The 15,628-nt window shown below is 45.4% G+C and overlaps 1 protein-coding gene across 1 annotated transcript in view; it reads right to left on the reverse strand.

The window, feature by feature from the left end:
- LOC139405223 (neuronal-specific septin-3-like) overlaps nucleotides 1-14,643 on the reverse strand; it is a 175,053-nt gene extending 160,410 nt beyond the window's left edge. The window contains exon 1 of the mRNA XM_071147655.1: nucleotides 14,287-14,643. Within this exon, the coding sequence (XP_071003756.1) occupies nucleotides 14,287-14,341 (55 nt within the window). The 5' untranslated portion in view covers nucleotides 14,342-14,643. The remainder of the gene's footprint in view (nucleotides 1-14,286) is intronic.
- Between the last annotated feature and the right edge of the window lie 985 nt (nucleotides 14,644-15,628).

Consider the following 15,628-nt stretch of genomic DNA (forward strand, 5'->3'; position numbering starts at 1 on the left):
CTGATATCTATGTAGTTAGAACAGCTGCTCTGATGTGATGATATCTATGTAGTTAGAACCAGCTGCTCTGATGTGATGATATCTATGTAGTTAGAACCAGCTGCTCTGATGTGATGATATCTATGTAGTTAGAACAGCTGCTCTGATGTGATGATATCTATGTAGCTGGACCAGCTGCTCTGATGTGATGATATCTATGTAGTTGGAACAGCTGCTCTGATATCAATGTAGTTGGAACAGCTGCTCTGATATCTATGTAGTTGGAACAGCTGCTCTGATGTGATGATATCTATGTAGTTAGAACAGCTGTGTTGATGTGATGATATCTATGTAGTTAGAACAGCTGTGTTGATGTGATGATATCTATGTAGTTGGAACAGCTGCTCTGATGTGATGATATCTATGTAGTTAGAACAGCTGCTCTGATGTGATGATATCTATGTAGTTAGAACCAGCTGCTCTGATGTGATGATATCTATGTAGTTAGAACAGCTGCTCTGATATCTATGTAGTTGGAACAGCTGCTCTGATATCTATGTAGTTGGAACAGCTGCTCTGATGTGATGATATCTATGTAGTTGGAACCAGCTGTTCTGACGTGATGATATCTATGTAGTTAGAACCAGCTGCTTTTCAACAACACACTCCATGTAGAGCTTCTTATCTCCCCTCCTTCAGAGCCGACGAGGTCAAAATCTGTCCTGTTGCCCCTGAACAAGGCAGTTAAGCCACTGTTACTCGGTAGGCCGTCATTGTAAATAAGAATTTGTTCTTAAACTGACTTGCCTAGATAAATAAAGGTTAAATATTTGTCTTTTAAAAAAAAAAGTTAGATCTGTGATTATTTCAAGGAAAGGAGTTAAGAAGATATCATTTGTGAAGTGTAGTGAAGGAAGGGAGTTGATTGTAACGTCTGCTTCCAACACTCTCAAACACCTAGATCCCCTGATCCCACTCTCCAGATCCCACTCTCAAACACCTAGATCCCCTGATCTCACTCTCCAGATCCCACTCTCAAACACCTAGATCCCCTGATCCCACTCTCCAGATCCCACTCTCAAACACCTAGATCCCCTGATCCCACTCTCCAGATCCCACTCTCAAACACCTAGATCCCCTGAACGCAGCTCACTCTCCAGATCCCACTCTCAAACACCTAGATCCCCTGATCCCACTCTCCAGATCCCACTCTCAAACATCTAGATCCCCTGATCTCACTCTCCAGATCCCACTCTCAAACACCTAGATCCCCTGATCCCACTCTCCAGATCCCACTCTCAAACACCTAGATCCCCTGATCTCACTCTCCAGATCCCACTCTCAAACACCTAGATCCCCTGATCCCACTCTCCAGATCCCACTCTCAAACACCTAGATCCCCTGATCCCACTCTCCAGATCCCACTCTCAAACACCTAGATCCCCTGAACGCAGCTCACTCTCCAGATCCCACTCTCAAACACCTAGATCCCCTGAAAGCAGCTCACTCTCCAGATCCCAATCACCTGAATTCTGATCACCTGTTCACACACCTGTAGGTCATTTACACACACCAATTAGTTCAGTTCTTTGCACCCCGTCACTGTGAGGTATTGTTTGTTTTGTGACACACTTCTAGTCGGAGGGCTGGTTTTCCCATAATTTACTCCTCCCGTGTACGATAGCTTTTTGCCTGTCTCACTAACGACTCCTTTTCAATGCCTGTACTCTTGCCTTGTTGGACCACCTTCTGCCTGCCCCTGGACCCAGCTACCTGCCTCCTCCTGTGTATGACCTTCTGCCTGCCCCTGAACCCAGCTACCTGCCTCCTCCTGTGTATGACCTTCTGCCTGCCCCTGGACCCAGCTACCTGCCTCCTCCTGTGTATGACCTTCTGCCTGCCCCTGGACCCAGCTACCTGCCTCCTCCTGTGTATGACCTTCTGCCTGCCCCTGGACCCAGCTACCTGCCTCCTCCTGTGTATGACCTTCTGCCTGCCCCTCGACCCAGCTACCTGCCTCCTCCTGTGTATGACCTTCTGCCTGCCTCTGGACCCAGCTACCTGCCTCCTCCTGTGTATGACCTTTTGCCTGCCCCTGGACCCAGCTACCTGCCTCCTCCTGTGTATGACATTCTGTCTGCCTCTGGACCCAGCTACCTGCCTCCTACTGTGTATGACCTTCTGCCTGCCCCTGGACCCAGCTACCTGCCTCCTCCTGTGTATGACCTTCTGCCTGCCCCTGGACCCAGCTACCTGCCTCCTCCTGTGTATGACCTTCTGCCTGCCCCTGGACCCAGCTACCTGCCTCCTCCTGTGTATGACCTTCTGCCTGCCCCTGGACCCAGCTACCTGCCTCCTCCTGTGTATGACCTTCTGCCTGCCTCTGGACCCAGCTACCTGCCTCCTCCTGTGTATGACCTTCTGCCTGCCCCTGGACCCAGCTACCTGCCTCCTCCTGTGTATGCCCTTCTGCCTGCCTCTGGACCCAGCTACCTGCCTCCTACTGTGTATGACCTTCTGCCTGCCCCTGGACCCAGCTACCTGCCTCCTCCTGTGTATGACCTTCTGCCTGCCCCTGGACCCAGCTACCTGCCTCCTCCTGTGTATATGACCTTCTGCCTGCCCCTGGACCCAGCTACCTGCCTCCTCCTGCGGTCCTTTACAATAAACACCTGCTGCCAGCTCTCTGTCTCCCATCGTGTTCATTACATTGAGATGGAATCATTTGTGAAGTGTTGGAAGGGAGTTGAGAAGGAATCATTTGTGAAGTGTTGGAAAGAAGAGAGTCAAATAAGGAATCATTTGTGAAGTGTTGGAAAGAAGAGAGTTAAATAAGGAATCATTTGTGAAGTGTTGGAAGGGAGTTGAGAAGGAATCATTTGTGAAGTGTTGGAAAGAAGAGAGTCAAATAAGGAATCATTTGTGAAGTGTTGGAAGGGAGTTGAGAAGGAATCATTTGTGAAGTGTTGAAAGGGAGTTGAGAAGGAATCATTTGTGAAGTGTTGGAAAGAAGAGAGTCAAATAAGGAATCATTTGTGAAGTGTTGGAAAGAAGAGAGTCAAATAAGGAATCATTTGTGAAGTGTTGGAAGGGAGTTGAGAAGGAATCATTTGTGAAGTGTTGGAAAGAAGAGAGTCAAATAAGGAATCATTTGTGAAGTGTTGGAAGGGAGTTGAGAAGGAATCATTTGTGAAGTGTTGGAAAGAAGAGAGTCAAATAAGGAATCATTTGTGAAGTGTTGGAAGGGAGTTGAGAAGGAATCATTTGTGAAGTGTTGGAAGGAAGTTGAGAAGGAATCATTTTTGAAGTGTTGGAAAGAAGAGAGTCAAATAAGGAATCATTTGTGAAGTGTTGAAAGGGAGTTGAGAAGGAATCATTTGTGAAGTGTTGGAAAGAAGAGAGTCAAATAAGGAATCATTTGTGAAGTGTTGGAAAGAAGAGAGTCAAATAAGGAATCATTTGTGAAGTGTTGAAAGGGAGTTGAGAAGGAATCATTTGTGAAGTGTTGGAAAGAAGAGAGTCAAATAATGAATCATCTGTGAAGTGTTGGAAGGGAGTTGAGAAGGAATCATTTGTGAAGTGTTGGAAGGGAGTTGAGAAGGAATCATTTGTGAAGTGTTGGAAAGAAGAGAGTCAAATAAGGAATCATTTGTGAAGTGTTGGAAAGAAGAGAGTCAAATAAGGAATCATTTGTGAAGTGTTGGAAGGGAGTTGAGAAGGAATCATTTGTGAAGTGTTGGAAAGAAGAGAGTTAAATAAGGAATCATTTGTGAAGTGTTGGAAGGGAGTTGAGAAGGAATCATTTGTGAAGTGTTGGAAAGAAGAGAGTTAAATAAGGAATCATTTGTGAAGTGTTGGCATGAGGCCCGTCTTCTCAGACTTACTGGAAGTACTTTTCCCTTCTCTCTCACCGTTCCAGAGTGTGTGTTTTTTGAGTGTGTGTTTTCCAGAGTGTGTGTTTTTTGAGTGTGTGTTTTCGAGAGTGTGTATTCAGTGTTTTTTCAGGGTCATTATTTCTCTGCTACATGTCTGAGCACTGGGTACGGTTCACTGGGTACGGATCACTGATGTCCTGCCAAATGCCTCTCTTTAATGGATGAACAACTTGGCAGCGCCGTGCTCTACCTGTTAGTGTCTGTGTGTATGTGGTTGGGTGTGTGTCTGTGTGTATGTGGTTGGGTGTGTGTGTATGTGGTTGGGTGTGTGTGTGTGTGTGTGTGTGTGTGTGTGTGTGTGTGTGTGTGTGTGTGTGTGTGTGTGTGTGTGTGTCTGTGTGTGTGTGTGTGTGTGTGTGTGTGTGTGTGTGTGTGTGTGTGTGTGTGTGACGGTGTACCTGTTTGCCACTGTGTTAACCGGCATTCATCATGAGAACCAAAAGCCGGGTTGCGTGTGTGTGTGTGTCTGTGGTTGGGTGTGTGTGTGTGTGTGTGTGTGTGTGTGTGTGTGTCTGTGTGTGTGTGTGTGTGTCTGTGTGTGTGACGGTGTACCTGTTTGCCACTGTGTTAACCGGCATTCATCATAAGAACCAAAAGCCGGGGTGTGTGTGTGTCTGTGGTTGGGTGTGTGTGTGTGTGTGTGTCTGTGTGTATGTGGTTGCGTGTGTGTGTGTGTGTGCGTGTGTGTGTGTGCGTGTGCGTGTGTGTGTGAGAGATTAGTGTTTTGGGGTGAGACAGGAAGGAACAGGTCACGGGACAAGGTAATCTCAGGCCTCTTCACACACACCGACACACACATATATACACACACACACACATATACACTATCCCTCTTCATCTCCCCCCTCCTCACCTACATTCCAGCCAGCATTACTGCAGCAGGCCTCAGCAGCTGGACAGCTGGGATGTGTTGTCTCAGTAAACTAACTAGTCATCGGGTCAGTAAGTCATGGGACTGGGCTGGCTCTGTGTGGTTTGGGACAATGACTGTGTGTGTGTGTGTGTGTGTGTCTGTGATCTGGACTCTACTCAGGTTTAGTACCAGGAAGTGACTGGCATCGCCCTGACAACCCTTAACCCATGACCCTTCTTAATCCCGCCCAGCAGTAGCTACAGGTCCAGAATCAGATTACCTCCCACCTCCTCCAGCTTCCCTTTACCCCTCTTAACCCCGCCCAGCAGTAGCTACAGGTCCAGAATCAGATTACCTCCCACCTCCTCCAGCTTCCCTTTACCCCTCTTAACCCCGCCCAGCAGTAGCTACAGGTCCAGAATCAGATTACCTCCCACCTCCTCCAGCTTCCCTTTACCCCTCTTAACCCCGCCCAGCAGTAGCTACAGGTCCAGAATCAGATTACCTCCCACCTCCTCCAGCTTCCCTTTCCCCCTCTTAATCCCGCCCAGCAGTAGCTACAGGTCCAGAATCAGATTACCTCCCACCTCCTCCAGCTTCCCTTTACCCCTCTTAACCCCGCCCAGCAGTAGCTACAGGTCCAGAATCAGATTACCTTCCACCTCCTCCAGCTTCCCTTTACCCCTCTTAAACCCGCCCAGCAGTAGCTACAGGTCCAGAATCAGATTACCTCCCACCTCCTCCAGCTTCCCTTTACCCCTCTTAACCCCGCCCAGCAGTAGCTACAGGTCCAGAATCAGATTACCTCCCACCTCCTCCAGCATCCCTTTACCCTGCTTTAGGGTACATCTCAACTGGCACCCTATTCTCTACATCGTGCACTACTTAGCCTTATGGGTTCTAGTCTAAAGTAGTACACGATATAGGGATGTGGTGCTCAGGTACCGCTTACTGTGCGGTAGCAGAGAGAACAGTCTATGACTAGGGTGGCTGGAGTCTTTGACCATTTTTAGGGCCTTCCTCTGACACCGCCTGGTATAGAGGTTCCTGGATGGCAGGAAGCTTGGCCCCTGTGATGTACAAGGCCGTACGCACTACCCTCTGTAGAGCCTTGAGGTCGGAGGCCGAGCAGTTGCCATACCAGGCGGTGATGCAACCAGTCAGGATGCTCTCGATGGTGCAGCTGTAGACATTTTTGAGGATCTGAGGACCCATGCCAAATCTTTTCAGTCTCCTGAGGGGTAAAAGGCGTTGTCGTGCCCTCTTCAAGACTGTCTTGGTGTGTTTGGACTATGATAGTTTGTTGGTGATGTGGACACCAAGGAACTTGAAGCTCTAAACCTGCTTCACTGCAGCCCCATCGATGAGAATGGGGGCGTGCTCGGTCCTCCTTTTCCTGTAGTCCACAATAATGTCCTTAGTCTTGGTTACATTGAGGGATAGGTTGTTATTCTGGCACCACCCGGCCAGGTCTCTGACCTCCTCCCTATAGGCTGTCTCAACATTGTCGGTGATCAGGCCTACCACTGTTGTGTCGTCAGCAAACTTAATGATGGTGTTGTAGTCATGCCTGGCATGATTGAACAGGGAGTACAGGAGGGGACTGAGCACGCACCCCTGAGGGGCACCCGTGTTGAGGATTAGCGTGGCAGATGTGTTGTTAGGATGCCATTTTGGTATAGACCTAGCTTCAGTAATTCCAGGTTGACCCTAACAACCGGTCTAAGATCAGGTTACCAACACCCGGTCTCCTCTCATCCATCCTATGGCTTTTAGACACTGGGCAATACATTGGTTGCTCTCTCTTTTCAGATCAGTGCAGATACATGAACACAGTCTTACCCACGCACACACACACAGATAACTCCACACTCCACCCTAGTTCCTTGTAGAGTCGTGATCTTAAAGGGGAATGGAAACACTTACCAGTTCCAGTGAGCTGCCTTTCTGAATCCTAGTGTTTCCATTCCCCTTTAATGTCCTTCAGGAAGGGGAGGGACTAGTGTTTCCATTCCCCTTTAATGTCCTTCAGGAAGGGGAGGAACTAGTGTTTCCATTCCCCTTTAATGTCCTTCAGAAAGGGGAGGGACTAGTGTTTCCATTCCCCTTTAATGTCCTTCAGGAAGGGGAGGAACTAGTGTTTCCAATCCCCTTTAATGTCCTTCAGGAAGGGGAGAGACTAGTGTTTCCATTCCCCTTTAATGTCCTTCAGGAAGGGGAGAGACTAGTGTTTCCATTCCCCTTTAATGTCCTTCAGGAAGGGGAGAGACTAGTGTTTCCATTCCCCTTTAATGTCCTTCAGGAAGGGGAGAGACTAGTGTTTCCATTCCCCTTTAATGTCCTTCAGGAAGGGAAGGAACTAGTGTTTCCATTCCCCTTTAATGTCCTTCAGGAAGGGAAGGAACTAGTGTTTCCATTCCCCTTTAATGTCCTTCAGGAAGGGGAGGGACTAGTGTTTCAATTCCCCTTTAATGTTCTTCAGGAAGGGGAGGAACTGAAAGCTGCTGTTGTGGAACCTTCTATTAGCAGTGTGAATACCTCGCCTGCCTAAAGGTCTGTCTTTTTCAGACATCAATTTCCTGTGTTTGAGGGGTCACTTTAATCTCGCTGGATTGATTGCGTTCATTATTTGTTTAACACTTCTTTTGGTTACTACATGATTCCATATGTGTTATTTAATAGTTTTGATGTCTTCGCTATTATTCTACAATGTAGAACATTTTATAAATAAATAAAAACCCTGGAATGAGTAGTTGTGTCCAATGTTACTGGTACAGTGTAGTGTAATCTAGAGCCAAGCTTTTTGATTTTAAATTGCATGGTTATCCTGCTATTGACACCTGTTGAATTATGCAAGAGAAAGTGACAAAAACAAAATGAATTAGTCAGTCTAGACAGGTAAGTGCAGGTAGCAGGTTTTTGGTCCTGTTCCACCACTTTATGTTAATTTATTCACGACTGCAAATATACCCTTCATAAATTATTCATACCCCTTGACTTATTCCACATTTTTGTTGTGTTAAATCCTGTGTTACAGCCTGAATTCAAAATTGATTAAAAAAAATAAAACACTCGTTCTTTCTCCTCAACAATCTCTTTTAGAACCAGTTTAAAAACTCATTCTTTCTCCTTAAACTCTTTCTTTTAGAACCAGTTTAAAAACTCGTTCTTTCTCCTCAACGATCTCTTTTAGAACCACTGCCAACATACATTCTTTCTCCTCTGTGTGGTGTGGTGTGTGGAATCCCAGCCAACTAGGTATACAGTGTCAGATGAGATGCGACAGCCTCAAATTCAATTTGTTGACAGGGAGCCATTGTGGTGCTGAAATAAAAATAAAAATAAATAAATATAAAAATAAAAAATCTCATCCATCTATACACAATACTCCATAATACAGAAATATCTCATTCACACCACTGATTCAATACTTTGTAGAAGCACCAATGGTTCCAGTCGTTCTGGGTAAATCTCTAAGAGCTTTCCCGCTTTCCACACCTGGATGGTGCAACATTTACCCATTATTATTTACTGTTAAATTGGCTGTTGATCATTGCTAGGCAACCATTTTCAGGTCTTGCCATAGATTTTCAAGAATATTTAAGTCGAAACTGTAACTCGGCCACTCGGTAACATTCAATGTCTTCTTGGCAAGCAACTCCAGTGTAGCTTTGGTCTTATGTTTTAGGTTATTGTGTTTGTCATCTCCCAGTGTCTGGTAGAAAGCAGACTGAACCAGGGGATTTCCTCTCGGATTTTGTCATTTCTTAGCTCCATTCAGTTGATCTTTTGTCTTGGAAAAACTCCCCAGTCCTTAACGATTACAAGCATACCCATAACATGATGCAGCCCACCACTATGCTTGAAAATATGGCCTGATGAGGAAGTAAATCAAAACTCATGTTAAACACTATTATTGCACACAAGAGTGAGTCAACTCAACATATTATGTGACATATTAAGCCCATTTTTATTCCTGAACTTATTTAGGCGTTTCCATAACAACGAGGTTGACTATTCAAGACATTTCAGCTCTACATTTTTTTTTATTGATCTGTAAAAATTCTGGGAAAAAACAATTCCGCTTTGACATTATGGGATATTTGGCCATTGACCCCCCCCCAAAAAAAATCACAATTTAATAAATTTTACATTCAGCCTGTAACACAACACAATGTTGAGAAAGTTAAGAGGTGTGAATCATTTCTGAAGGCACTGTATAGCATATGCAAATAAGGCACATATATATCTTTATCTTATCACAAAGTGTAAAAACAATACCTGATATAACATGAAAAAAATGACCGCATTAGAAGAAGACATTTTTTATTTTATTTTACCAAAAAATGTAAACAGGATTTTTCACCAAAATGCCAGAAGGCCTTTCTTTATTTGACCGTGCCAGTACAATGTTTTTTACGTGCTATAATTCAGTTAATATCTGCTGGATTTAAAAACATTCTAAAAGTTTGTCCAACTGTTGCATTTATTTAAATTGGTTTTTTTAAACCTTTGAACAATCTTGATGAACATTTGCTACTTCTACCCTGAGTCACATGTTTCCCCCTGCCTGGGGGACATACATGTGATTGAACAGGTTACTAATTGGACTGGGCACAAGACAGAACAGCCCCTGATGCTCAGCTACAGCCACAGCAGTCAGCACCACAATGGCTCCCTGTCAACAAATTGAATTTGAGGCTGTCGCATCTCATCTGACACTGTATACCTAGTTGGCTGGGACTCCACACACCACACCACACAGAGGAGAAAGAATGTATGTTGGCAGTGGTTCTAAAAGAGATCGTTGAGGAGAAAGAATGAGTGTTTAAACTGGTTCTAAAAGAGATCGTTGAGGAGAAAGAACGAGTGTTTAAACTGGTTCTAAAAGAGATCGTTGAGGAGAAAGAACGAGTGTTTAAACTGGTTCTAAAAGAGATCGTTGAGTTGAAGACAGAGTTTGTTGTATCTCTGCATTCAAATAAACATGGCTACCAAACAAGGAGGCAAAGTGAAATGATCTGAAACATCTGTTGGATAGGAGAAGACCGGACGATTTGGCCTCTGGGGAGACAGAGGGAGAGAGAGGGAGAGAGAAAGCGAGAGTGTGTGTGTGTGTACATGCGTGCCTGTGTTCAAAGAGATGAGTCCACAGCAGTAGAGACAGATGTAGCCTTGTGTGTTGTTGTAACTAAGGGGGGTAGCCTAGCCTAGCTTAGCCTGGCCTGCTACCCAACCTCTGATCTGTTTACTCTTTAGCTATTAGCATCACGCTAGCAGAGACTAACATTTGCCAACGATTTTAAATCAGCAAACCTCATTAGGTTTAGCCTGGCTATGCTTATTAGGTTTAGGAAGGACTGTCATCTATCAATTAAGGAATAGCAGGGTCAACTCTCTTGGTTGACCCCATAAACTGATCTAAGGCCAGTTTTACATCTCACCTCCTATTGATCAAATCAAATCAAATCAAATTGTATTGGTCACATATACATGGTTAGCAGATGTTAATGTGAGTGTAACAAAATGCTTGTGCTTCTAGTTCCAACAATGCAGTAATATCTAACAAGTAATCTAACAATTCCCAACAACTACCTAATACACACAAATCTAACAAGTAATCTAACAATTCCCAACAACTACCTAATACACACAAATCTAACAAGTAATCTAACAATTCCCAACAACTACCTTATACACACAAATCTAACAAGTAATCTAACAATTCCCATCAACTACCTAATACACACAAATCTAAAGGGGTGAATGAGAATATGTACACATAAATATATGGATGAGCGATGGCCGAGCAGCATAGGCAAGATGCAATAGATGGTATAAAATACAGTATATACATATGATATGAGTAATGTAAGATATGTAAACATTATTAAAGTGGCATTGTTTAAAGTGACTAGTGGACGATTTAATAAAGTGTCCAGTGATTGGGTCTCAAGGTGGCAGCAGCCTCTCTGAGTTAGTGATTGCTGTTTAACAGTCTGATGGCCTTGAGATAGAAGTTGTTCTTCAGTCTCTCAGTCCCAGCTTTGATGCACCTGTATTGACCTCGCCTTCTGGATGATAGCGGTGTGAACAGGCAGTGGCTCGGGTGGTTGTTGTCCTTGATGATCTTCTTGGCCTTCCTGTGGCATCGTGTGCTGTAGGTATCCTGGAGGGCAGGTAGTTTGCCCCCGGTGATGCGTTGTGCGGACCTCACTACCCTCTGGAGAGCCTTACGGTCGAAGGCGGTGCAGTTGCCGTACCAGGCTGTGATACAGCCCGCCAGGATGCTCTCGATTGTGCATCTGTAGAAGTTTGTCAGGGTTTTAGGTGACAAGCCAAATTTCTTCAGCCTCCTGTGGCGCTGTTGCACCTTCTTCACCACACTGTGTGGGTGGACCATTTCAGTTTGTCTGTGATGTGTACGCAGAGGAACTTAAAACTTTCCACCTGCTCCACTATGGTTCCTTCAATGTGGACAGGGGTGCTCCCTCTGCTATTCCCTGAAGTCCACGATCATCTCCTTTGCTTTGTTGATATTGAGTGAGAGGTTGTTTTCCTGACACCACACGCCGAGTGCCCTCACCTCCTCCCTGTAGGCCGTCTTGTCGTTGTTGGTGACCAAGCCCACTACTGATGTGTCGTCTGCAAACTTGATGATTGAGTTGGAGGCGTGCGTGGCCACGCAGTCATGGGTGAACAAGTAGTACAGGAGAGGGGTGAGCACACACCCTTGTGGGGCCCCAGTGTTGAGAGTCAGTGAAGTTGAGGTGTTGTTTCCTAACTTCTCCACCTGGGTGCGGCCCGTCAGAAAGTCCAGGACCCAGTTGCAAAGGGTGGGGTTGAGACCCAGGGCCTCCAGCTTGATGATGAGCTTGGAGGGAACTATGGTATTGAATGCTGAGCTGTAGTCAATGAACAGCATTCTTACATATATATTATTTTTGTTCAGATGGGATAGGGCAGTGTGCAGTGTGATGGCGATTGGGTCATCTGTAGACCTGTTGGGGCGGTATACAAATTGAAGTGGGTCTAGGATGGCAGGAAACAGGGGAGTGCTGTTCCACTGTGACAACTAGCCCAGAGGAAACAGGGGAGTGCTGTTCCACTGTGACACCTAAGCCAGAGGAAACAGGGTGGTGCTGTTCCACTGTGACACCTAACCCAGAGGAAACAGGGTGGTGCTGTTCCACTGTGACACCTAACCCAGAAGAAACAGGGGAGTGCTGTTCCACTGTGACACCTAACCCAGAGGAAACAGGGGAGTGCTGTTCCACTGTGACACCTAGCCCAGAGGAAACAGGGGAGTGTTGTTCCACTGTGACACCTAACCCAGAGGAAACAGGGCAGTGCTGTTCCACTGTGACACCTAACCCAGAGGAAACAGGGGAGTGCTGTTCCACTGTGACACCTAACCCAGAGGAAACAGGGGTGCTGTTCCACTGTGACACCTAACCCAGAGGAAACAGGGGGGTGCTGTTCCACTGTGACACCTAACCCAGAGGAAACAGGGGAGTGCTGTTCCACTGTGACACCTAACCCAGAGGAAACAGGGGGGTGCTGTTCCACTGTGACACCTAACCCAGAGGAAACGGGGGAGTGCTGTTCCACTGTGACACCTAACCCAGAGGAAACAAGGTGGTGCTGTTCCTAACCCAGAGGAAACAGGGGGGTGCTGTTCAACTGTGACACCTAACAGAGGAAACAGGGGAGTGCTGTTCCACACTCTACAACACACACTACAACACACATGTAATCACTGACTATATCACAGGCCAGCCAGAGGCTAAGCTAATTTGTTTAGCGCCTCAAATCAACACCTGTCTAAACTGAGCCCAGGAATGAAGAGAGAGAGAAAGAGAGATAGAGACAGAGAGAGGAGAGACAGTTCCATAACACAACTACAGAGTGATGTGTATTAGCCCACTAACTCAACTACATAGTGATGTGTATTAGCCCACTAACTCAACTACATAGTGATGTGTATTAGCCCACTAACACAACTACAGAGTGATGTGTATTAGCCCACTAACACAACTACAGAGTGATGTGTATTAGCCCACTAACACAACTACAGAGTGATGTGTATTAGCCCACTAACACAACTACAGAGTGATGTGTATTAGCCCACAACTACAGGGTGATGTGTATTAGCCCACTAACACAACTACAGAGTGATGTGTATTAGCCAACTAACACAACTACAGAGTGATGTGTATTAGCCCACTAACTCAACTTCAGAGTGATGTGTATTAGCCCACTAACTCAACTTCAGAGTGATGTGTATTAGCCCACTAACACAACTACAGAGTGATGTGTATTAGCCCACTAACACAACTACAGAGTGATGTGTATTAGCCCACTAACACAACTACAGAGTGATGTGTATTAGCCCACTAACACAACTACAGAGTGATGTGTATTAGCCCACTAACTCAACTACATAGTGATGTGTATTAGCCCACTAACACAACTACAGAGTGATGTGTATTAGCCCACTAACACAACTACAGAGCAGACACATATGGGGTGCAGTGCAGTGCATATTTGTGTCATGATCTATATATCTATCTCCTGTGCCAGAGAGCAGACCTATTACAGTGGGGTCTTGTTGATCAGGGGGTTAAGTTTGGTAGGTCTGGGCTCCTACCGTGTCAGGAGCCCCACTACTCCTCCTCTAAGCTAAGTGAGTTGGGACGTTTATTTTACCTTTATTTAACTAGACAAGTCAGTTAAGAACACATTCTTATTTACAATGACAGCCTAGGAACAGTGGATTTAACTGCCTTGTTCAGGAAGAACGACTGATTCTTTATCTGGTCAGCTCGGAGATTCGATCCAGCAACCTTTCAGTTACTGACCCAACGCTCTAACCGATAGGCTAACTGCTGCCCCAAGGGGTGAGGTTCATGTAGTTCAACTCGTCATTAAACTACATGTTGAAGTAGCTTGGTTGTAGTTGAACTCAAATCTAATCTCGCGCGTGTTTTCAGTAGTCAATTACTGTTTTGCCACGTAGCGGTGTAACTAACTATTAGAACTACAAACTACTTTCTTTTTTAATATAAAATAAAATATAGGCAAAAAGTAGGCAATAAATCCCTTTATTTTTCTGCATCTCAGATCTGCCTAATTCTGACTTGAAAAATAGTATTTGCGTTAGCTAGGCAAAGTGTTTTCAGAGTAGCTTCGCCGACACCGCTGAGTTGACATAACCTGTCTCTATACCTGCTGAGACTTCCTGTACCGTCTGATTATTACACACTAATCACACACTACACTGACTCTGATTTTGCTGTAGGGAGGAAAACATATGAGAGGACTGCATTTCCTCTCTATGACGCTTTCCTAAAGCACGTCCCCCCCTAAAACGCAGTGTAAAAATCAGAGTGCTTTTGAAGTAGCCTAAAGGTTAACATCAATGTATCCCATTCACTTCAGACGACGTTTTATGTTGATTCAACCGCTTTGTGTTTTGAACGTGTATTAGTGTACGTGGGACAGACAGAAGGCGCTTACCTTCGAAGTCTGATAGAATCCCCTCCAGGTGGTCGTTGACGGAGATATGGGACATCCTGACTGTCCTTATCAACTCTTCCGGAGTTCACTGCAGCTCGATATAACGGGCTAAAAAAGTAGTTTATAGTTTATAAAAAAAATATCGTTTATATTCAAATAAAAACGTTATTCCTTCCAAAGAAAATCCACTCGCATAACAGAAGAAAACAAACGGATCCACCGTCTTGGAATAGAACTCCGCGGGTCTTGCAACCAAAAAGTTGCGTTTTTTTTTTCTGAAATCGGATCACATCGGAGAGCGAGCGCACAACTGTTTGCTTCAGCATATGCCTCCTGCCTCCGTCCGTCGGTCCGTCTGTCTGTGTCAGGAGAGGGTTTGAGCGGGTCTCCGGCGATGCGCCTCCCCTCTGGTCTCCCCTGCGAGTGGAGCCCTGCCCCCTGTAGCCTGCCCTACCCTGGATGTAGGGATGGATCGAGGGATAGGGAGAGAGGAAGAAGAGGGGCGGACCTCAGTCCTTCATCTAGCCCCTAGACATTGTAGGCAACACCTGGAATGGGGAGTCAGTAAAATGTCTCGTCCTGGCTGCCTTCATTCACTTTCCCCGACGGGCGACTGTGTTCTAGTGATGCGCACGTTGGCTCATAACCCGCAGTCCCCACCGTTATATCCACGGGGCGAGCAGGTTGAGGGTCATGGAATATTGTGTGGATGAAGGGCGGGTGGGTGCCGGGAGGGTTGAATAAAGAGAAAACAATACCGTAAAAAATACAGAAATGTATAATTATTGTGCAATTCATATATATATATATATGGGTTACATTGAGGTTTTCATGTATTATTTTAGGGTATCTGGCATTACTGCATAAACCTAAACTGCATAAGCCTAAACATGCCAATCTCCAAATGATTTTGGGAATGGGCAGAACAAGTTAACGTCGATCCACGGAGGAAAAAAAGGACAACGTCGAAGTCTAATTCAATAAGAGAAAAGCTGCGACATGGAGAGTTGAAAATAAAGAGTTGGGAGGGCCATTAAATGAATGTTTGGTAAAGATTTGTTCAAGTGGTAGAAGAGGATGACAGCAGTGCTATGATAGCAGATAGCAGTGTGATGCTTGAGGCGCTGTACTAATTCAACAGTCACAAGACTGGGACTTTAAATAGGCCTATGGCACGTTAAGAAAACTTTAGCCTACTGTTCAGATGGGTTAAATGGAAACTGAAATCTGAGAGCGTCAGAGCAGCAGGTCTCACTCAGATCATGATGCGCGTTTTGATATATGGTGTGTTCGTAAATTCTCCGAGAGCACCGGGAGGTCAGAACACTACAAAACGGCTGGA

Source organism: Oncorhynchus clarkii, unplaced genomic scaffold (genome assembly GCF_045791955.1).
Source record: "Oncorhynchus clarkii lewisi isolate Uvic-CL-2024 unplaced genomic scaffold, UVic_Ocla_1.0 unplaced_contig_3130_pilon_pilon, whole genome shotgun sequence".
Lineage (NCBI taxonomy): Eukaryota > Metazoa > Chordata > Actinopteri > Salmoniformes > Salmonidae > Oncorhynchus > Oncorhynchus clarkii.